The following is a 23684-nucleotide window of genomic DNA, read 5'->3' on the forward strand; positions in this document are numbered from 1 at the left end:
ATCCGTGCCTTCCTACCCTAGCCTTCTAAGTACTGGAATTATAGCTATGAGCCAGCATACCCAGCAATAATTTAGATTTGTAATTCAATATCCAGTCATTTATGGGTAGCATGTAGAAATACACTCTTATTGTAATTTTATGCCTTGCAACTTTGCTGTACTCAGTGAACTGTTTTAGTAAGTTTTTGTAGACTCTACTGGATTTTCTGTATAGATGAATATTGACTATTGGTTTTCCTCTCACTCCCCTTTTTGGATACAGTCTTGATCTTGACCAGGAGGCTGACCTTCTGATCCTCATGCCTCAGCCTCCAAATTACTGGATTTACAAGCATGAGCCTTCACTCTCAGCTGAAGTATCCTTAGTGTGTGTGTGTGTGTGTGTGTGTGTGTGTGTGTGTGTGTGTGTGTGTGTCTTTTCCTTTGCTATAGCAGTAGTACTATGGCTCCCTAGTCCCATTGCCCATTGTGTTACAACCTCAACCAAAGGACAATGGTGAAGTTGGAGTCATTGATAGCTAGGGTACCCTTAGCATTTAGAACATTGCCATTCACTTGACTATGAACTACAAGGTATTCCTTCTAAGTCAGTATAAGGAAATATTGACTCATCAATTTTTTGTCCTCTGGACCTCAAGAAACAATGTTTGATCCATCCCTGCAATCAACCTCTCACCCTGGGCTTCTGAATTAGAGCCCCACAGAGATACTCTCCCAGTGTCTTTCTGTCCTTATTCTCATCTGGACTAGTAGAAGAGCCTGGTATGGCTTGTGATTGAGTACAGGACCCCTGAAAAGGTGAGGTATCTCTTATAACAGAAAAATGAAAGGGAATGAACCAGGTCCCACTTGCACAGTAACCTAGAATTTTCTGCACTCTGTGTCTTGTTATGTGACCTGCCACTAGAAAGTGTCTAATATTTGCTAAACCAAGCAAATAATGTCCCTGTGGCCCAAGGCTACCCTGTTGTCTCTTCCCCAAGGGCAGTAGCCCCCTCTTCCTTTATCTACCATGCCTTGTTGGGATCCAAGGGCATAGCCGGGAAGCAGTCAGGGAAGGGATGTTGCCTTTAACTGATGGATTTGGTCTGCCCTCTCTCACAGAGTCGTAATGATGTTATCCGAGAACGCTTTGGAATGGACCCTAAGCCAGAGATGCTTTTGGGTCTTGCTGCCCTTCACATCTATATCACTGTCTCAGCCACTCGGCCTAGTCAGAAGATCACACTCAAGAATGTGGAGTGAGTTGCGAAAGGGTCCTTCTGGAGGGGACAAATAGCTTTGCGTAAGAAGGTGCAATTATTGAGCTGTGTTCTGTTTTTCAAAGTCATGGGCATTCTATGGGGATAGGAATTCGAGTTCCTGAGTTCTACCCCACCCAAGTCCCATACTTTAGAGCTATAGTTTCTTCTGTGTACAGATCCACAGTTTGCCTGTCTTTATCCTTCTTTCTCTTTTTCCTAGTCTCTGTTCCTCCATCCCTGCCTCTCAGAGTTGCTCAGCATCTCTCTGATCATCTCCCTCCCTTGATCACACTTTGTCTCTCTCACTAATCTCTTGAATTTCTTCTGTTTTTAGGAAGGAGTGGGGCTTGGAACCCTTTCTTCCCCCCTCCCTCCTGCAGGGCATCAAAGAGAAGAACCTTCGGAAGTCTCTCTCTCAACAGCTGAAGGCCCACCAAATGCATCCTTCTAGCAGCACCAAGGTATCCAGAGGAAGCCATCGAGTACCATGATCAAAACTAAAGGCCTCAGAAGGGTCCTGGGTGGTACTCTGGGGATCCCCACCATTCCTGACTTAAGTACACACACTGTCACTCTTTCTTACTTAGGTGAACAATCCATTATTCTTTCTGACTCAGGTACATATCTGGGTTAGCCAGGGATGTGGCAGTTATAGAAAGGAGTTTGCTCCAAATCCAAACTTAGCCCAAATAGGCTTAGCAGCACGTCACTGCAAGCCACTGTGTCCTTGAAGCAAAGAAGCAATGAGGAAGGTCATTCCTTGGGGTCTTTCACCAATTAGTGCCAATTGAACACCTGTCCTATGGAAGGCATTGGCCAAAGGGATGCACATGCTTTTCATGCGAGTGACTGCACTGTCCCTCCCTAGTTTTCAAGCCTACCAGTCCTAGAGGAAGAAATCTGAGGAGATAAAAGCCCAACATAGAGCTGGGGCCACTACTGCACTGTCCTCTGCATTTTAGGACACGGACACAGAAGTCTTTACCTCTTAAGGGGCTTCTTTCCCCACCTCTCCTGGCCCTGCTGAGCCTTCTTAGGCTGCTAACACTCCATCTGCTTGTGCTTCCTGCCCAAGAGGCTGGAGGATGGTGACAAATACTAGAATCAGCATGCAGATGTAGACAGGAGACACAATCACCCCCATATCTGCCACCCATTCCAGATTTCTTGAATTACCAACTAGCTTCCCTTTTAAGATGCAAATTTCCCCAGAGAGCTAAGCCATTCCCACCTTACTGTGCATGTTTAATCAGATTGGTTCCCCACCCCCACCCCCACCCCCTTGGCTGAGAGCACCAGTGCTCACCACCATCTCCATAGCAAAGATTTTTTTTTCTTCTATGCATCCCCAGTGCTCTGCTGAAGAAAACCTGGCTTTAGCCCTTGAGTCAGACATAGTCAAGCAGGGAAATAAAACTATCATCCGCTACCCAAAGCACCAGGCACTGGCACTCTGAATATGTTCCGGAGAGACAGGTGCCAAGCCCAGGCTAGGAGAGGAAGAACTGGTATATTTAGTGCCAGAGCTGAGACTTGAAAGATGGACAGATAGGAGCTTGTCTAGATGAATTGCTAGAAACAGTACTAAAAGGAAGATGTCCCTGAGCTGGGAGAGCCATCTCTACTGAAGCCCAGAAATGAGAGTCATGATAGCAGGGAAAAGAACAAGACAATTGAGCCCATGGAAGCTACAGAATATTAAAGATATGGAGCTGGTGAAGGTAGAGACGGGGAGGAGACTAGGGAGGTTCACAGGAACCAGTTATTGAAGGACTTTCTGTACCATAGAAAGGGTTCCATGTAATCCTAACAGGTAGCAGTGACCCATGGAGGAGTTGAAGCAGGAAGCTGATGTGACTGAAGTTACTATGTTTTAGGATGTTTCCACTAGCACTAGGTGGAGGTAACTGAGGGAAAGAAACAGAGCACCCAAAGCCCTGGCATAGAAAGGAATGTCAAAGCAATGGTATAGGACAAATGATACAGACAGATCATTCAAGAGAAAAACCAAGGGGTAAAATAAACATGATTTGGTGACTGGTGGCCCTCAGATGAGAGGACAAAGGAAGAGGTCACAGGTTTCTGGCTCAGTTGCCCCACACAAGCTCAGGCGCTTCCAGAAACCTGGAAGTCCAGCGGAAGAACAGACTTGAGGCTTGAGAGTGCTCAGTATGTAAGCACAGAGTGGGACCCCAAGATTGCATGTGGCAGTGCCAGTAGGACTCTAAGGATCTTAAGAGAGATGCATCGATTAGGTGGGTGTCAGAGTGTGGGGAAAATGATTGAATTAATACAAGAATAAATGGAGTCAACTGATGCTTTAGGCATGAGGAATCCAGAGATGTGAGGCTGGCTTAGAAAGGCAGGTAGAATACTAGAAGTAGAACCACCCAAACTGGAACTTCCTTTCAGGTTTACGCAGGCCCCTTCTCATTTCTATGGAGTAGGCTGATGACTGGTACCTACCATATAAGAAGCTGAGACTCCGCTTGGAGGCTGTGGGCTTCCTTCTCTGTTCTCCTCTGGATTCTCATTACAGGGTGGGTTGTTTCCACAGGGCTCCGCAATTCAAGCAAAGCTCCAGTACCTTCGAATTCTGAATGAACTTCCGACCTTCACTGGTGTTTTATTCAACACTGTAGGCCTGGTCAGTGAGACAGTGGGATGGGGGAGGGGCAAAGTATCTGTGTTGCATGGGGTGGGGGCTGAGGCTGGGGACCAGCTCTTTGTTGGAGGGATGATGCCAGTCAGCTCTCATATTCAAAGCATCCACTACATCTATGGATTCAACCAACTGCAAGTCAAAATTAGTCTAAGGAAAAAAATGTGTTCCTACTGAGCATGTATAGACATTTTTCTTGTCATTATTCTCTAGACATAACAGTATAACAGCTATTTACACAATATTTGCACTGCGTTAGGCTTTGTAAGTAATCTTGAGGTGATTTTAAAGCATACATTAGAGTCAGATGTGATGCTGTATGCTTGGAATCTCAGCATTCTAGAGGCTGAAGAACAAGGATTATGAGTTCAAGATTGAGGTCATTCTGGGATATATAAGACTGTGTCTCAAAAGTACACAAGGATGTTGTGCAGATGATATGCAAATACTCTGTCATTTTATAAAAGGAACTAAGCAGCCATGGATTTTAGTATGTACAACAGAGTCCTGAAACCAATCCCCTACAGATAAATCTGCTTTCAGTGACCCTTATCCATCCTTTTCTGCCCCTCTTCCTATATTCCAGACTTCGATAACCCTTGTCTATAAAGGGCCAGATAGTAAATTTTTTGCCTTTTGTTGATAGAGCAAATGGATATCTGTAACAGCCAGTCAGCCTTGCTGTCTTAGCATGAAAAAAACTACACTGTATTAACAAATGTGTGTTGCCCTGTGCCACTAACTAATTAAAGGCACAAAAATATTTGAATTTCCTAGAATTTTCATGTGTCAGAAATATGGTTCTTTTGACCTCTTTCCAACCTCTTAAAATGTTTTGAAATCTTATTTTTAGCCATGGGGACATAGAAAACAGGTGATGTGGTCCATATTTGACCCATGGGCCATAATGTGCCAACCCTCGCTCTGTCTCTTTGCCTCTACATACACATCCTCCCACAGTCCTCTAGCCCAGGTTTCCTGAGTGACCATACTGCCCCCTGCCTACCCAGCACCTGAACTGCAGAGCAATGCTCTGGGGCAGAGCTCAGCTGGCACAATCCCTAAGACTGCTCCAGTCTAGTTGACCCTGGTAAAAAGAAAATCAAATCATCTTACTGGTTGGCTCCAGGTACTTGCCATGCTCTGTGGAACACGCTGTCGAGCTAGCGTGGCATACTGGAGAAAATCTGCTTATGGAAGTGCCTGTAGGCAGACATAGGAGGTTCCTGGGGTGATGCTAATTGCAGGGACTTGGCCAGCAGAAGGCTCAGTCTTGATGGCTTCAGGGAGTTTGTCAGCTCCATTGAAGGGAATCCAGTGTGTCAGATCTGGAAGCAGCCATTTGAACATGGGGAATTTGTAGAACACTGAAAAGCCCCCTGGCTCCTCCCTTCACACACCCTCAAATCTCTCTTCCACCATCCTGCCATTGCTCAGATGCCTATTGGTCCTTCCTTTGAGTCCAAGTTGCTAGCCCACCTATTAAAGTGTCAATCTGGGGTTCATTAAGCAACTAAACAACCAGTGAAGGCCTTAGGACAAGTTGGTGAAGGGTGAGAAAAAGGCAGGCATAATGCTGCCTAGCCAGGCAAAAGCACTGGCTCACAGCAACTGTGGAAAGAACCTCCAGGCTTGATAAGAGAAAGTTCTCCAAAGGCACCAGAATAAAGCATACTTCACCTACCTCACAATTTTGTTAGAGCCAGCCCTGATGCAGCTCACTTAACATACTGCTGTAGCTAAGATGTGATTTAGACTGAGGATCTAGAATTCTGTACTAGGAAAGTTCCAGACCATTTTCCCCTCAAGATTACCTTTTATACCCTGGCACTGAGCCCCAGGTATTCCTCCTCCCTTACTCTCACTCCTCACATACCCCTTAAGAACCAACATAGCACATATTTTCTCTTTTTCAATGCCTCTTCTGCTACTGGACTTTCCCTCCACTTCTAACTGTGAATGTTGTCTGCTTTGCACACTTGGGCACTAGGACGAGAAGCAGTCAGCCACCACTCTGCTGGTGGGACCCCGTCACGGCATCAGCCATGTTATTGACCTCAAAACCAACCTCACCACTGTGCTGTCCGAGTTCAGCAAGATCAGCAAGATCCAGCTGTTCCGGGAGAACCAGGGAGTGGCCCGTGTGGAGACCAGCATCATGGATGCCAAGGTAAGCCCTGCTTTGATGTGCTGCTTCTCTCCAGAAACAGCCCCAAGGGGCAAGGAAAAAGAATTGGAGCATGTGAAGTGAGGCTTGGAGATTCTGAAGTGGCTTCTCCCTAGAACTCCCTGTCTTCCTCTGCCCCTTCTCAGAGTTAGCCCACCTAAGATGCTCAGCACACCATAGTTACTATTCTATTGCTGTGATTAAGACACCACAATCACAAAGACAACTCATAAAAATAATTCATTTACTTGGGATTTACAGTTTCAGAGGGCTAGAGTCTATGAGCATCATGCCGTGGAACATGGCAGCAGGCAGGCCTGTGTGGTACTATCGCAGTAACTGAACACTTACATCTTGAGACACAAGAACAAGAAAGAGAGAACTAAGTGAGAATGGTGTGGGCTTTTGAAACTTCAAAATCCACCCCCTAATGACACATCTCCTCTAAGAAGGCCATACCTTCCAATCCTTCCCAAACAGTTCTGTCAATTGGAAATGACCACCTATTCAAACATAGGGGGACCTTTCTCATTCAAACTACCACACAGCACTATGTAGTACTAAGAACTCTCAGGTCAACCTGAGTCAGTACTCCACAGAAAAATGGAGCACTGGGTGCAACCCAAGCCATCGTTTTGCAATTATTCTTGTCACACCACGCAGAGAAATTTGAATTTATTCATATCATGGTGGTTTGTGCTTATAAACACAGTATTCAGAAGGCTGAAGCAGAAGCATGACTGCCTTCACAGTAAGTCCAAGTCCAGCCTAGGCTATGTAGCTAGCTCATGTTTCAAATGAAAAAAGAAAGGAAGAAAATAAAATTCATATAACTGGGCATGGTGTGGTGTACCTGTCTGTATTCATAGCCACTTGGTAGGCCGTGTGAATGATTAAATTTCACAGCGTTCTTTGACTACATAAGGAGGGAATCCATGTCTCAAAATGATTGTGGGCATTCAAGGTATACTGGTGTATGTGCACATGCAAGCGGAATCCAGAGATATCCTCCTTAATTGCTCTCTGCCTTACTTTTTTGACATAGGGTCTCTTACCAAACCAAGAGCTTTCCTAATCAGCGACACTTCTGGCCAGCAAGGCTCAGAAATCCTGTCTTTCTCTTCCTAGTGCTTGGCTTGCAGGTGCATTGCTACCGAACTGTTTGCATGGATGCTAGGGATGGGCCTTGGGTCATCCTGCTTGCACTCTGCTAACTGAGCCATCTTCCCAGCTCTTGGGGCTGGCGAGGAAGCTCAATAATGGAGCAATTAATTAGCTTGAGCCAGCCCCTAGGTTCCATTCCTAGCACTGCCAAAAGTAAAAAAAAAAAAAGACAATCCCACTCACACGGAACTTCAAGATAAATGGAGCAGCCTTAGAGAATCTGACCACCCCTAGACCCTGCCGGTCTGCCTCCGAAATTAAAGAAATGAATGCCTTAACCCACCTCTGCCCATCCCACAGGTATATTGATTGGGGAACACCCTCTTTGAACTAGGGAAGAGGAGTGTCTGAGCATAGACTCAGGGGGTCTGGGGAGTGGAGGAAGAAACCGAGCCAACTTCCGGTTTCATTTCCCAGAGCCCAGCTCTCTTAGAACCTCAGCATTTTCCGCCATAGACCGAGACTTTCTGACTGGCAGGCAGCTGTCATTGCCTCTGCAAGTCTGGCAGGAATGATCAGCCACCCCCTCCAGAGCTTCTCCTGTTTGAATACAGTGACCATTGTGGGCCCGGGCAGGCCTGCCAGCTGGCAAAAACACTCAGGAGGAGGGACAGCTTTCCTGTCTTAAAGGGTCTCCCAGGAGGACGTGTTGTTAACAGATTAAGAGGTGGAGTGTTTGCTGTTTCTAAAAAGAGCCAATCATTTCTTTTTTGTGTTTGAAAACCCAGGAAGCTTTAATATGTTAATTTTTCCACCTGTGATTCACAGGCCCCCCCATTGGCTTGGGAACCTGCCTGGTGCTGCTGTTTAATTGGCTGTGGCCACTCTCCCAACCATTTGGTGCTACTCTCCTCAGATATTTGTTGGGTAAAAAGCCAGATGAACTAGTAAGGAAAGGGGAGGAAAGATAGAGTGAGCAGGGGAGTGTGGCTCAGAGAGATATAGAAGGGGGTTAAAACAGAGGTTGGTTTTGGGTTTTTTTTTTTAACCTTTCAATATTCCATGAGTGAATTTTCCACATTAGTAGCACAATAGAAATTCCATAAGAGGTTTTTTAAAAATAAACACACCTGTGCCCTACTCTGAAAAGTGCCAATTTTTTTAAGACAGGGTTTCTCTGTGTGGCCCTGGCTGTCCTAGAACTCTCTCTGTAGACTGGGCTGACCTCAAACTCAACAGAGATCTGCCTGAGTCTGCCTCTGGAGTTCTGGGATTAAAGGCGTATGCATGCCACCACTGCTCAACAAACACTGATTTCATTGACTTTCAGGATTTATTTAATTTTTCATTTTCTCTAAATGACTTTGTAATATAACTAATTGGAATGAGCATACCTATATGACCAGAGGCCTGGGAGGAAAGAGGCTGAACCAGGGTGTATGTATATATATATATATATTTTTTTTCTCCTGAGTGAAGAGCCATCTGCTTATGTGGGGTGATCCACCCATATCAGTGAGCATGAATGAATATTTCTAGAATCATAAGGACACATGACCCAACTTGACACAGCATCAGAGCCTACATAACTCTGGAATCAAACAATGTCCACCCTCTCGGGGAAGACACACACAGGCACACGCACACTCATGCACACAAATTAAAAAAAAAAACTAAAGTCTCTTTCTAAAAAAGCAGTACAAAGTAAATGTCAGAGATAAATGTGGTATGGAATATAGAAGGAAAAGAACAAGAAGGAGTTAACCAGAACTAGCTCTCTCGACAGGGTGTTTTAAGCTGGATCTTGAAGTGATAGGCATGAATTAGCAGAGAGAAGTGGGATGTGTTCAAAGACAAGGAGCAAGCACGGAAATAAGCAAGCCATATGTGCAGGTCGATAAGCATAGTTGCTTGGCTGGAGAGGAAAATAAGGAGAGAAGAGATTGGAGAGATTAGGGGCAGGCAGAGCAAGTCAGTTAAAAGCCTCCCAGGCCAGTTTGAGGAATTTCGATTCAATGTGGTTGATTAGTAGGAATTCCCTGTAGTTCTTGAGCAGAGGGGTAACAGAATGAAGGCTGATTTGGACCAGCATGAAAGATGAGCAGAAACAAGACAGCTGCGAGGCCAAGGAACAGATGTGAAATGCGGGATGGGCATGGGCAGTCCCCTTCTTTGTTGCACACAATGCGTGCATTTTCTCATTCCCAGCACTGCTGCCTACTGCACATATCCAATGGGCAGGAAAGAGCAGAGTCCCAGTGTCGAGAACGCTGACAGAGCATGAGTAGGTGGTGAGATAACACTACCTTTGGGGATAAATCGAAGATTGTACTGGCGAGTAGATGGGGCTAAAAGGTTGCAGTTTAGGAGTCAGCTGTGAGCAATGGCCAGGTAGATGATATGAGTGCTCAAAGGCGTAGCCACGTGATAAATGCTTCAGGTACGCCCTATTAGGAACAATTAACATAATGCAAAAGAAAACTTGGAGAAAATTATCCACTAGGTGTCATTATTGTTATAAGTTGTAATAGGATTTACCACATACAATGGGTAGAATAATCCCCTCCTAAATATGTCTATTCCATAATCCTCCAAACCTGGGAATATGCTATGACAGAATGGAATAAGAAGGGCAGATGCGGGGCTGGGGATTTAGCTCAGTGGTAGAGCGCTTGCCTAGGAAGCGCAAGGCCCTGGGTTCGGTCCCCAGCTCCGGAAAAAAAGAACCAAAAAAAAAAAAAAAGGAAGAAGAAGAAGTGCAGATGCAATTAAGATTGCTAATCGGCTGACCTTAAAATAGGGAGATTAGCATGAATTAGTCAAGGGGGACTAATGCAGTCAATAGAGTTGCTCTATGTGAGAGAATCTGGAAAGAAAGTTGGAGGGATTTAATGAGAGGACTCAGCTCACCCTTGCTGGTTTTGATTAGGGAAGAAGTCAAGGACCAAGGAGTGGGGGTGACTTCCAGGACCAGGGAAGACAAGGAAATAGATTCAACTCTAGACCACCAAAAATGACACAAACAGACTTTTAACCCAGTAACATTTGTATTGGACCTCTGACCTCCAAGACTGTAAAGGAATAGATGTATATTATTCAAGCTACTAAATTTGGAGTCATGTGCTATAGCAACAATAAGAAATTAATGCCAGGAAATGTTTAAAATAGCAAGTACTCATTACATTTTTCTTTTTCCTCCTTTCCTTCCTTTATTTTACTTTTGAGACAGGGTCTCGTGTATCTCACTCAGGCTGGCTTCAAACTTGCTATACAGCCGAGATAACAAGAAGCCCATGAACTGATGATTTTCCTACCTCTACCTCCCAAGTGCTATGATCACAGTGGGTGCCACAATGCACAGTTTATGTGCCACCATACCCAGGGTCTTATGTATGGTAGGCAAATTGTGTATGCACTCCACAAACTGAGGTACATTCCCAGCTTTCATACGATACCATAAAGATATTATTTGACTGATAAGCATGCTATTCAATGCCAGCTTTTGTTACCAAAAGGCATCAGTGATGTCTGCGGTGTGGGTTACTAACTCATGCTCTAAAAAATGGACACAACAACATTCAATCTTTTTCTACATGATAATGAAAAATGAATTACATATCATACTAATAGCTTGGTTGGAGAATAGATACCTCAGAAATTAACACATGCACTTATTACAGTTTAAAAGAGCGGGTTGCTTTTGTGCATGAGAACAGATGCCTAGAATCCAATGGAGCACTTAGGTTACAATGCAGGTGGATCAGGAGTTTAAAGCCAGCCTGGGTTATATAGGGAGATCCTAGCTCAAAAGGAAGGAAGGAGGGCAGGTGAGATGGTTCAGCAGGTAAAGTAGCTTTCTGTCCAATCCTGGGGACCTGAATTTAACCCTCAGATCTCACACAATGGAAAAAGAGAACAAACTTCTGTAAGTTGTCCTCTGACCTCCGCCCTCATGTCCTGGCACACACATATACATACATAATCAATAAATGTAAAATAAACAAACAGGAGAGCAGCCAGTTGGAAGGCCAGTACACTACTACTACCCATGAAACATCGATTATACATCTATTTCAGCTGCCTGAATTTCCTTAGCAGTGGAGATGGAAGTTAGAAATCAAACTTGGCCCATTTCCTCCTAGATATCCCACTCTGGCCTGAGAATATTCTGGAAGGGTCTGCTAAAATAGATTACTCACTTGAAGCCATATTTCTCACCCATAACTAACTGTAAGAATCATGTCCGAAGATTTTAGTTTTGGTTTGGTTTTTGAAATGTAATCCATACTGACCTCAAAGGATGACCTTGAACTTCCGATCCTACTTCTTCTACCCTCTCAAATAATGGGGTCATGGGCAGGCCTTTCTCGCCAACACCTGGCTCCTGTAAATACTTAAACTCTCGGACTACTCCTACTGTTCCTCCAGACCATTTAAGTTGGCACTGCTAGAGGTGGATGCAGGGATAGCTAAGTCTTTATAGGCTCCCGGGTGACTCTGCTGTACAGCCAGCTTGGAAACCATTGCTTTAAAGTGATATTCTGCCTCACCCCAAAATTGTCTGGCTATGCCTAATTAGCCTTTCCTAGTGCTGTGGAGGAAAGAACTCAAATGGACTGGTTCCCTGAGGGACCAGTCAAGGACCCCCATCTGGTACCCTTGCCTCTTCAGGACTTGGCTTCCCATCCTTTTTCTCTTGTCAGAGTTGCTGGAGTGAGCCAATTCTATACCAGGGCACCCCAGGAAGGAGATACAGCTGGAGCATGTCAAATTAATCCCTGCTGTAGCTTCTCCTGGCTGCCTAATGCCTTAAACTCCATTCTCCTTATCTCATTTTCCACTTGAAGATGGCCTGGGCATATTTAGTTACAGCTTTCCCTCAGCTTCCTTGTTCATAGTAGAGAGAACATGAGGTAGTGTTCAAAAATTGTTCTCCCAGAGACAACACACTGAAACAGACACCTCTGGGCCATAACCGTACTCCATTACTATAGAAGCACATAAGGTCAAAAAGGAAACAATCAGAGGAATGTCCCGTGGAGTCTCTTGTGGCCCAGCACTTCTCCAGTTCTCCTGCTTGAGCTTTATTGCTCTGGTTTCTGTATGGACGAGTGTTACATGAGGTATCGTGATCATTGAAGTTCTATTAAAGGTAAATGGTTGTTTTCAAACTTTTCTGAGAAACCCATCCAACCCCTGCTCACCTTCCCTTACTTCAATGTTATCTTACAAACATCTTTCTTTGTTTAAAAAAAATTCTGTATTATGAATACAATGTTCTGCTTGCATGTATGCTTGTAGGCTAGAAGAGGGCACCAGGTCTCATTACAGATGGTTATGAGCTGCCTTTGATTGTTGGGAATTGAACTCAGGACCTCTGGAAGAGCAGTCAGTACTCTTAACCTCTGAGCCATAGCTCTAGCATTCCTTAATTCAATTTCTACCTGTTGTCAAAAGCTTATCTTTGTTCCTTTTCATGCGCCACGCTTAGCCCACAGTGGAGCCCAGTTGGGTATCTGGAAGAAAAGCTACTGATGGGTCAGGCATTGCTTCTCAAGCCACCTATTGATGTGCTTGGCCTTCTTAAAGCACAAGATTTTGGCCTCTTGCTGTTTTATTGATGATACTGGACTACCTGGGGGTAAGGAGAAACTGAAGAGAAATCAGTTAAACCAATTAGTCAAACTCCAGTCAGTAATTCTGTCCATAGTCAGCCAACCCACTAGCCAAGTAACAGAGGGCGGGGGGTGGGGGGACTGTGAGGCTGTCTGGCATTCTTGCTGCCAGTTTGTCAGCCAGGGTCAGGAAACACATCAGTTCATCGCTCCATCAGTCAGTCCCTCATCCTGGGCAAAATAGTTCTATATTCTAATCATCAGCCAATATCATTTCCTCAAAGAAGCTTCTTCTAGCTTCTAAAACCAAATGTCACATATACACATGTTCATGCCCACCCCACATTGCTCTAGGACAATCTATGTTCTGACAGCTCTGTAATTTCCCTTCACGGTTCTTCTCACACCTTGTGGTCATATTTGTTTTTGAGATTATTTGACATATGATTTATTGCCAGTTACATCATAAGCTCCAGAAAGGCAAGGACCATGTAGTTCTATTCTGGAATGAGTGGCTATAGCTGGCAGCTGGCCTTGCTCTTCAGGAGGGGCTCATCAACGTATCATGGCTTGCTGGGTGACAGGACAAAACACAGGTACATTTTAGTAAGAGGTACATTTTAGCTAGAGGGAACAGCACAGGTTACAGTATGAAAGGGATGAAATAGCTTGGCAAATTAAATTATATGTCTTTGTTTGACCTTAAAGTGGGTGCTGGTGATATGGGAAGAAGGCATAAGCCAAGCTAAGACATATGCGGTAGGGCCCATGTAGTAGGAAGATGTAGGTCCACATCCTGTTGTAAGATAGTTGGATGTCATCATTATTGACTGTGTTCAGTTGTTGTGCATTAGAAAAAACCCTTAGCTGGTAGTAAGGAAGTAAAATAGGAAAATACTAGAGGCAGATAAAGACAATTAGGGGGCTACTGGAGACCCTTAACTTATCGTAATCCAACCTCTTCCAGAGTATGAAATGCCAAAACACACCTACAAATGAGGCATAAACACACAGAGATGAAGTAATTTGAGACCGAAGATACAATGCAAGGCTGAAAGCCTGCCTCCCCTGCCCCTTTTCTCAGCATCATCACATATCTTGAGCAATATGAAGAAGTCAGTGGAGTCCTAAACTACGGTCATAGCAGTGGGACTTGCCATGATGTTCATGAATGCCCTGAGGCAGACCTAGTGACTCCTGTGTCCTCCCAGGAATGATGGCAGCAGTTGTCAGCATCCAAACTTCTTCAAGTCTTTCTGGCTCCCCTGCCCCCATTCTACCTTTTTTTCTGTCTGTCTTATATATGGCTGACCATTCTGTTCTGACTGGAAAATATTCGTTTATTTTTTTTTATTTATTTATTTATTTATTTATTTATTTATATGCTGCCCCCTTTTCTGGTCCCCCATTACAGAGTCCCTCCCCCATCCACTCCCATTCACCTATGTTTTCCAGTCATTATTAGGAAGGGACTCTGGTGATGTTTGTTCCTTCAGTTAATCGAAACGTCATATGAAGTCACTGCAGGCTTAGGCACATCTGCTCCCACTCAGGCGCATAATACAGGACAGATTTTAGGTAGAACATTTTATGGATGGATTGGTGTTCCTATTCCTCCACTTGGGGGTCCTGCTAGGCTTAAAGAGGTGACCTCTTCAGGTTCTATGTCCCCACTATTACACATCTCTACTAAGGTCACCCGCACTGACTCCTGGGAGCCTCCCCATCTCAGGTTTCAGGGAGTACCTAGAGATTCCTCCCCACACTCCCACCCTCAGCAGCTACAGATTTCTATTCATTCTCTTGGCCCTCTGGGGCTCTCTCCTGTCTCTTCCCATACCTGATCCTGTCCCCCTATTCTGCTCCCCTCTCCTACCCAGGTTCTTCCCTCCCATGACTATTTTGTCACTCCCGCCCAACCCATCTAAGTGGGATTCACACATCCTCACTTGGACTTCCTTCTTGTTTACCTTCTTTGGGTCTATGGGGTGTATCCTGGGTATTCTGTACTTTATAGCTAATATCCACTTATCAGTGAGTACATACCATGCATGTCCTTTTGGGTCTGGGTTACCCCCTCAGGATGATATTTTCTACTTGATTGGATAACATTTAATCTGTGGTTCCTCTCATGAGAAAAGAGCCATTTCTCCTCCATGTATATAGACTGTTCCTTTTTCCTCCCCATGGTATTTCATGAATTTAATAGAAGCATCATTAGTCATTAACTTGCTCCTTCAGTGACAGTACAAATGCCTTACTGTGACAAGCATTGGAACTGGATATTCAAAAACTATTTAACGAATGAAACTGGATGTGGTAGCAATCTAGAGACTGGGGCTGGAGGACTGCTGCAATATCAGACCAGTATGGGCAACATAATACAGGACAATCTAGACTACAAGATGAGACCTTATCTCAAAATAAAGGTATTTGACTCGTGGCATTATATGTGTTGTGAGAAAGGGTAAGAGCTTGGAGGGGTGGTTAAAGGAAACACTGATCCAGGGACCCCAACCCAGAAATAAAAGCTCATTCGCCTTGGGGAGAATCAAAGGTAGGAGATGAAGCCTGCAACCTACAGAAGGTAGAAAGCTACACAAGAAAAGCCAGCTACAAAGCAATGCAGGCTGGACTGGAAAGATGGCTCAGTGGTTAAGTGTACTTGCTGCTCTTCCAGAGGACCTGAGTTCAGTTCCCAGCAACCACACCAGGCAACAGGCCATGACCACCTGTAATTTTAGTTCCATCTTCTGTCGCTTCCTTGGACACCTGCACAAATGAGTGAATACTATCATGCAGACATATAGATATAAATTTTAAAAACAAAGAGCTCCATGCAATGATGGCCAGGGATCACAGAACCAAAGCGTAGTAACACCTCACAGAAACAGAAGCCAGGAGAAGATGGTTGAAAGCAGAGGGTAATCACCGTTGGCAAAAGGTTCCCAAGAAGCTAAAGGGGAAGGATTATGAATTCCAGTCTAGCCTGGGCTACATAGTGAAATCTTCTTTCAAAACCAAACCCAACAAAAAAAAATGTATCATGTTCACGAATGGTTGTGCATGCTTCTAGTGCCAGCACTTGGGAATCTGAAGTATGAGAATTACCAGGATTTCGAGGCTAGCCTGGGCTACATAGCAAAACACTGTCTCAAACAAACAAAATGTAGCAAGTTAAAAGGTGTGTTGAATAGATCAAACTAAGCTGACTTTAACCCACCACCTTCCTCTATAAATATTTATTATAACACAATCATAGCCATTTGTTTGGTTTACAGATTATCTATGGCTATTTTCATAGCTTGCAATTTCAGTTCCACCACACTGTGGTGGCAGTGCTGTTTCAACAAAACCTGAGTGGCCTGTAAGTGCTAAAATATTTTTACTCTAACCCTAAAAAAATATGCATGAAGTAGGGTATGGTGGTGGAGGCTGATGTAGGAGGGTCTCAATTCAGAAACAAAATTGAGTTATCATCCTGTATGAACAATACATACAAATTGACTGGAGACATGGCTCAGAAATTAAGAACTCTGGCTGCTCTCCTAGAAGACACAGGTTTGATTCTCAGTACCCACATGACAGCTTAAAATGAATTCATAACTCCAGTTCTTGGGGATCCAAAGCCTTCTGATCTCCAAGGATATCAGACAAGCACGATGTACATAGATATGCATGCAGGCAAAACAATCAAATGCATAAAATAAAAGAAAGATTTAAATACATCTATAAATAAAACATAACATACAAACAAGTGCTGATCTCTGGTCTGAATGAACTAGGATATGTTCAACTCAACCTATATATATTGACTCCCTGAGAATTAGCAAGGAAAACTGATCTGATTTCAGGCTCCAGCTGAACTAGTTTGGATTCAAAACTGTTCCTAAGGTGATAGTAACAGCCAAAGGCAGATGATTTACTTGTTGCTTGAGTTTTATTGAATGCTCGTGAAGGCCCTTCATTTTTTAAAATATTTATTTATTATACATAAGTACACTGTAGCTGTCTTCAGACACCAGAAGAGGGCATCAGATCCCATTACAGATGGTTGTGAGCCACCATGTGGTTGCTGGGATTTGAACTCAGGACCTCCGGAAGAACAGTCGGTGCTCTTAACCTCTGAGCCATCTCTCCAGCTTAGCCCTTAGGAAAGTCCACTATTAACCCAAAGGTCACAGCTCCCCATAGTCCATGGTTCCCTTCTCAGTCAGTCTCCACAAATTAGTCTCTCACTTCGACTTGTTCCAACTTACCTAAGTGACATGTTTAAAATGGTAGGAGAAATCTGAAGGTTTCTGTTTTGTTTATCATTGTAGGAATCTCTGAAACAGTTAAGCAGGGAACTCAAGGATCAGTCAACAGAGTGTGATAATATTTCCCAAAGTGGATTAAAAACAGCAACATTTGGGACCAGAGAACTACTTCAATAGTAGAGTGCTTGCCCAGAATGCACAAAGTCCTACATTCCATTTCTAGCACTGAAAAAGAAATAACAAGAACTTTCTTGACATGAGATTTTCAGTAAAAATGAATCATTGGGGCCAAATGAATTTGGAATACTAAAATTTCCTTTGACATTGCATGGAGTATGATAGTTAATATACCATAAGATCTGTAATTCCCATAACAAAATTATCTGCATAGCTTGTTTACCTACTACCCTTAACTCCAGACCAAGGAAGTTCTTTTAAGAGGCACCAATATACAGCAGGGCAGTGGTCATACACACACTTAATCACAGCACTTGGGGGGCATAGAGGTAGGTGGATCTATGAGTTCAAGGCCAGCCTGGTCTACACTGTAAGTTCCAGGACAGCCAGTGTTACACAGAGAAAACCTGGAGGGAGGGAGGAGAGAGGGAGGGAGGGAGGGAGGGAGGGAGGGAGGGAGGGAGGGAGAGAGAGAAAGAGAGAGAGAGAGAGAGAGAGAGAGAGAGAGAGAGAGAGAGAGAGAGAACCAGACAGAAAAGGTTAAGAGGAATGGTTGCTCTTTTAGCAATCCTGAAGAACTCATATAGCAACTCACAACTGACTGTAACAGGATCTGATGCCCTCTTCTGGTGTGTAGAAGAAGCATCCATATACACACATAAATATTGTTTATAAAAATATCAATAAACTGGCTCAGTGGTTCATGCACGTACTTACAGCACTTTTAAAATGACGACAGAAGGCGTCTGAGGACAGCCTGGGTTATAAAGTCTCGAACTCAGACTCTGTTGCCTGCCTTTGGATCTCTTTGCCCTAGCTGGGCTGCCTTGTCTGACCTCAGTGGGAGAGAATGTGCTTAGTCCTGATGAGAATTGATGTGCCAGGGTGGGTTTGTACTCAGCAGGGGCCTCCCCTTCTTCATAGAAAGGGGAGGGGGGTGCTGCGATCAGGATGTAAAGTGAATAAATTAATTAATGAATGAAAAAAAGAGGCAAAAAGTAAAGTAAATTCGAGGCTAACCAGAGCTACAAAGTGAGAATTCTGTGTCAAAACAAAACAGAAACAAACAAACAACAAACAAACAAAAACAGGGGCCATTTCCAGGCCACTTTGGAATGTCCAAGCAGGGCTTATCAGAAAAGTTTTGTCCCTAAAGTCACAGGACTCCATTCTATGGAGTGTGTATCCAGGGAACTCATTTGGATGTTGTCAGGACATATGGAGAAGAGCAAAGGAGACTTCATGCAGCCAAGGTGCTTACATTCAAGGATATTCCGGGCCATCCCTCAGCCTAGCCTAGATTTGCAGTTTCACCCCCACTCTCCCAGCTGGCCCACACATCTGCTGAGCTCTGACAAATGCAAAAAGAGCCACAGAGCAGTCACATGATGTTACATAATTTTAGTCTTTTTCAGTAAAGGTGGCTCATTAAATGCTCAAGGAAAGGTTTATTTAATGCCAATACTACAAAGGAATGTCCACGTCAGAGGAAACTGCCTGGCCATGGACCTCAAGTAGGTTGGGAATGTATGGTTTGGGTAACTATAACTACTGACTTTTCTTTGTTCCTCTCCCCCCAGAAATGTCTCCCTTCTACCTTCTCATGTCTTTATGTTTTGAACCATCTCTTCCACAGCCTCTGGTGCTGTTGATGGAGTGGCCTGAAGCCACCAACTTTGCCTGCCTGATTGCGGGGTACTGCCGCCTTCTGCTGGATTCCAGGAAGATGATCTTCTCCAGGCCTGCCAGCCAGCCTCTTCCACCTCCAATGATAAAGGCAGGTAGGGCTCAGCCTCGGTTTTTGGTGTGTCTGAGGCCCTCTGGACTCTGAAGTCATAGAGGAAGGGGTTCTACCACCCTTGTTCATAGTCTGTTCAAGCAGCGCCAGACTTTGTGGCAGCAGCCAGAACATATACCCTATGGACACACCTCACTGTCGAGCACGTATAGCATCCACATGCCCCTGTTCCACAAAGGATGCCTGTGAGAACACGCTACGGTTGAATCAGTGGATGTATGTAAGATGAAAGTAGCAATCATGTGATAGAGCCAATTAAAGAATTGCATTGTCCACGTATGATAGCACATACTTGTAATGGCGCATGCTTACAATGCTAGCTACCAAGGAGGTAGCAGCAGAAAGAGTTCAAGGTCAGCCAAGGCTACATTTTTTAAAAAAAGCTTTTCTTGAAAAGGATTATATTGATTCTAAGGCAGAGCTTTGGTGGTCTAGGAGAGATTTCGGCCTGTTCTGGCTTTGCTGAAGTAAGGTTGAAAATTAAATAAGACTTCCTTTTTTTGTTCATCACATGCAGGATTGGCAGAGAGTCTGAAATTTGACTCTCACTGAAGGCTAGGGGTGAGGGAGACTGGGCATGCCCAAAAGAAAGCCTGAATATAAAAGGGAGAGGCCAGTAAAGAGCAAATGCAGCCGTGAAGCAAATGGCTTCCCAGTTAGTCTACGTAGTATGACGACTCAGAAGCATTCTGGTGATGCTACAAACAAGACACCTTCAGGGGAAGCTGTCCAGCCTAGGTGCTCCTGCCCTGAGGGTGCAGATGACGATGACAGAGAACTATATCCTTCATGTGGTAGTTCTCAGGCTCAACTATGCACAGGAAGTCTCTCTAACCCCAAGCATCACAGACAGAATGGGAGCAGCACCCAGGATTTACCCTTGTCATAAACTGAACACTTAACCCACGTGCCCCTTGCCACTTGACAACATTATTAAACCTTCGAGACTTTCTTGGCTTCGGGTCACTCTATCTGATGGAGACTATGGTACCTATGTCATCATCATCTGCACCCTCAGGGCAGGAGCACCTAGGCTGGACAGCTTCCCCTGAAGGTCTCTTGTTTGTAGCATCACCAGAAACACATTCCTGGCAGATGACACAGCCCTCAGAAAGCTGAGTAACACCCACTTTAAGCAGTGTTCTTTATCAGGAACGAGTCAATCCCATGCACAGCAGGCCCAACTTTTGACCTCCCATCACTGTTCTCAGCAATTGAAAGGCAGTTCATCCTATGCAGATTTGAGAAAGGATTGGTGGTCCCAAAGGAAGGGTTGGCCACATAATAGATGAAAGGAACTGAATTGGAACAGGAAGACACTAGCGGGTGAGAGTTCGCATGGCTCCAGATGACTAACTCAAAGACGCAGCTGTGCTTTGCAAACTTACAGATGGTCAAATGTTAGAAAAACCTTTATTAGCATTCTCAGTGTCATCTGTGATCTTCTGGCTAATCACATCCAAGTAAACTGTACCTCTTACTGGGTTGTGGGGGGCTGCGGTGGGGGGGGGGAGTAGAAGGCAGAAGGATGAACCTGGAGCTGGTCAAGGAAAGAGCAGGTGAAACAGTGAGAGCTATTTAGGAGTCCATTTTGAGAGAGCAGTAGGCATTGTGTAGTCCCACTCTGTGGGACAATTATCAGCCATGCCAGCAGCACCCTAGCCAATGCTGGTTGCAAGTATCCTCCCTACTGTGGAGATTGTGGCACGGAGCCCAAGACATGGGTTGCGTGTGTTCCTGAGGCCTCACTGAATGCCTTCCATTTAGCCCCCCTGTTGCTTTTTCAAAGTTAGGTCTGCTTTATTATATTCTCTTGAAGCTAGGCATGACTTTCACAACCCGTTTCCAAGGCTCCAGGCCCCAAGAGGCTCCTTACACACCTGCAGAGTGGCAGAAGCTAGCAAATGGGTCTCTGTCTCCATTTAGGAGCCAAATGGACCACTGTAGTGTCACTGCCTATCACACCTGCTTCTTAACGTGGAAACAATCGATCAGCTTGGAGGCAGAAGCAACTAGAAAAATTATCTGTTTCTCTTTCCTCTTCTGAGTTTGATACTGCCTCTATAGAGGCTGATTATATAGGTGTTGGGGGGGGTGGCCTTCTAAACTGCTGGGTACCAGGTTGATAGCAGCCCATGACAGAATGCTCTTGCTGTGTAAGGTAACCAACCCTCCTGGCTTGGCTCAAATCCAGCAAAGTGCTGGGCTGATAAACACATCTGTTCTTGTGCCCCCTAAGAATAGAAGAGTGCCACTGAAGAGGCCTCAGCCCAAGCTGTAGTGGATTACCTGTCCCTTCCCACTTTTGATCACCATCCAAAGCTGAGACGACATTCCTCCATCATATCTCACTTTCATTCTAGAACAGGAGCTCCAGTCCTTTAGCTAAAGCCATAGTAGACAGGCACCTAGCCATCCTGGTGGCGCAGGCATATAAATCCCAGCTTCTTGGAAGGTAGAGGCACAAAGGTTGAAGATTCAAAGTCTGCCTTAACACCAGGGCTGTAGAGAAAAGGGGTATCTCACATCTTCAGCCGAGTTTTTCCCAGGGACCAAAGCCACAATCCACTCCAGCCGTAGTCTCCATGGAAAGGAAGAAGACATCTGGTCAGGGCTATATTTTTTGCCTCATGGAAGCTGTTGCCTGGTAGCCCAGCTCAGTGCTCAGCCTATCAGGCCAAAGCGATGCTGTTAAACCAGCAACAATGGAAGGGCACCATGTCTTGCAAACCTGGAAAACCGGAGAATGGGGGTGGGAGTGGGGAGGGGAACCTTGCCCTCACAGTGCTTCACCAAAGCAAGTATTTTACTTTATTTACTAAACAGATGTTTCTCAAGGACCCATCATGACAGACACTGGCAATTCAGCTGGGCATAACAGTTATGATTCTTTTGGTAGTTGCCTTCACATAGCTTACAGTCTAGTAGGGGAAATATGGATAGATAATTCCTCAATGATGCCAGTATAGTAAAGCAGCATGTCATTAACACGGAGAAAGTGCATCAGTCATAATAGCACCTGTATTCGAGAAGCAAAAATACCCTGAGGTAGCAAAAAATCCAGAGGCAGGACCAGCAAGATGGCTCAGTAAGTATAGGTAACATGCCACCAAGCTTGATAACCTAACTCAAACCCCCAAGACCCACAAAGTGGAAGGAGAGAGCCAACCCCCACCATGCAGATATATGGTCATCCATATAACTACATGAATGCACACAAGTATGTACAAAGACAGACAGGCAGACAGGCAGGCAGACACACACACACACACACACACACACACACACACACACATACTGAATAAATAGTGGAAAGAAATAAGAACAGGAAAAGAAGACAGCAAGAAAGATCCAGTAGCAGCTGCAATTTCTCCCCAGCCATGAACTCCCTGTATCTGCTGACCCCATTTACGACCTCAGTTAGAGAAACTATACATAGTCTACCATGTTTAGGAACAGTTTACTGTACTGAATAGAATATTCTTATTTTATATACATATATACATGTGTATATATGTATATGCAGACTTCACCAGTTTTCATGTACATACAAGCTAGCAAGCTAAGTGCAGTGATTCATGTCTGTAATCACAGCACCTAGGAGGCTGATGTAGGAGGATTACACATTCAAGACCAGCATAGAATACAAAATGAGATCCTGCCCCCATCCCCCAAAAACACCCAGCAACAAGTTAGACTGAGCACAGCATTCTTTCTTTTTTAGGATTCAGAAAGATCAGGAGGTCCTCACCGGGCCTCTATATCATGATCATGACCAATTAACAAAACACTATAAAAATATACCAGGGTTATTCATGTTATAGCATATAGAAATACTGTTTCTTTTAATTATCATATAATATGCTACGTATAGAATACATATTATTTATCATTTCATCAGTTGACAGACATTTGAGTTTGTTTTTACCTTTTAACTTATTATGAATAATGATGGTAAACATTCATATCCCATTTTTGTTAGATTTTTTGTTTCTTTTCATTATAAGCCTAGGTGTAGAGCAGTCAGTCAAATGATAACTATGTTGAATTTTTAGAGGAACTGCCTATTTTCTAAACTGACTCCACCATTTTATATATTCCTACCATCAATAGTGGAGAAGTATAGCTTCACCGGTATTTGTTATTACCTGTCTTGTTACATCCATCATAGTGGGTAGAAGAGGGATCTCCTGATGTTTATTCACAGTTTATGAATGGCCAATGATATTGAACATCTTTCATGTGCTCATTGACCTTTTGTATATCTTCTTTAGTGAAATACCCATTCAAATCCATTTTTAAGCTGGACCATTTACCCATAAATATGATACTTTATTTCTGCACATTTAATTCTGTTGCATTGATCTATACACCTATCTTTATACCAATACTACACTATCTTTATTATTACTGCTTTGTAGCAAACTTTGAAATATAAATTATCTTCATTATTTTTTCTTCCTATTCAGGGTTTTTAGTTATTCTGGGTACTTTGAGATTCTATGTGAATTTTATAATGGACTTAGCAATTTTCCACAAAGTCAGCCAGGATTCTGATGTCGATTATGTTGAGTCAATAGATCAGTGTGAGAAATAGTGTGATCATAAGTTGTGTGCAGTATGAAGCCTGCTAGTCCACGAACATGGAGTCTTTCCCT

At 44.0% G+C, this 23684-nt stretch overlaps 1 protein-coding gene across 6 annotated transcripts in view; it reads left to right on the plus strand.

Annotated features, from left to right (window-relative positions):
• Frmpd3 (FERM and PDZ domain containing 3) overlaps nt 1-23684 on the plus strand; it is a 149883-nt gene that overhangs the window by 114601 nt on the left and 11598 nt on the right. For all 6 annotated transcript variants that reach the window (XM_039100596.2, XM_063280550.1, XM_039100600.2 and 3 more), the window contains 5 exons: nt 1105-1241; nt 1579-1705; nt 3802-3891; nt 5897-6076; nt 18865-19009. In XM_039100596.2, the coding sequence (XP_038956524.1) occupies nt 1105-1241; nt 1579-1705; nt 3802-3891; nt 5897-6076; nt 18865-19009 (679 nt within the window). The remainder of the gene's footprint in view (nt 1-1104; nt 1242-1578; nt 1706-3801; nt 3892-5896; nt 6077-18864; nt 19010-23684) is intronic.

The sequence above is a fragment of the Rattus norvegicus genome, chromosome X (genome assembly GCF_036323735.1).
Source record: "Rattus norvegicus strain BN/NHsdMcwi chromosome X, GRCr8, whole genome shotgun sequence".
Lineage (NCBI taxonomy): Eukaryota > Metazoa > Chordata > Mammalia > Rodentia > Muridae > Rattus > Rattus norvegicus.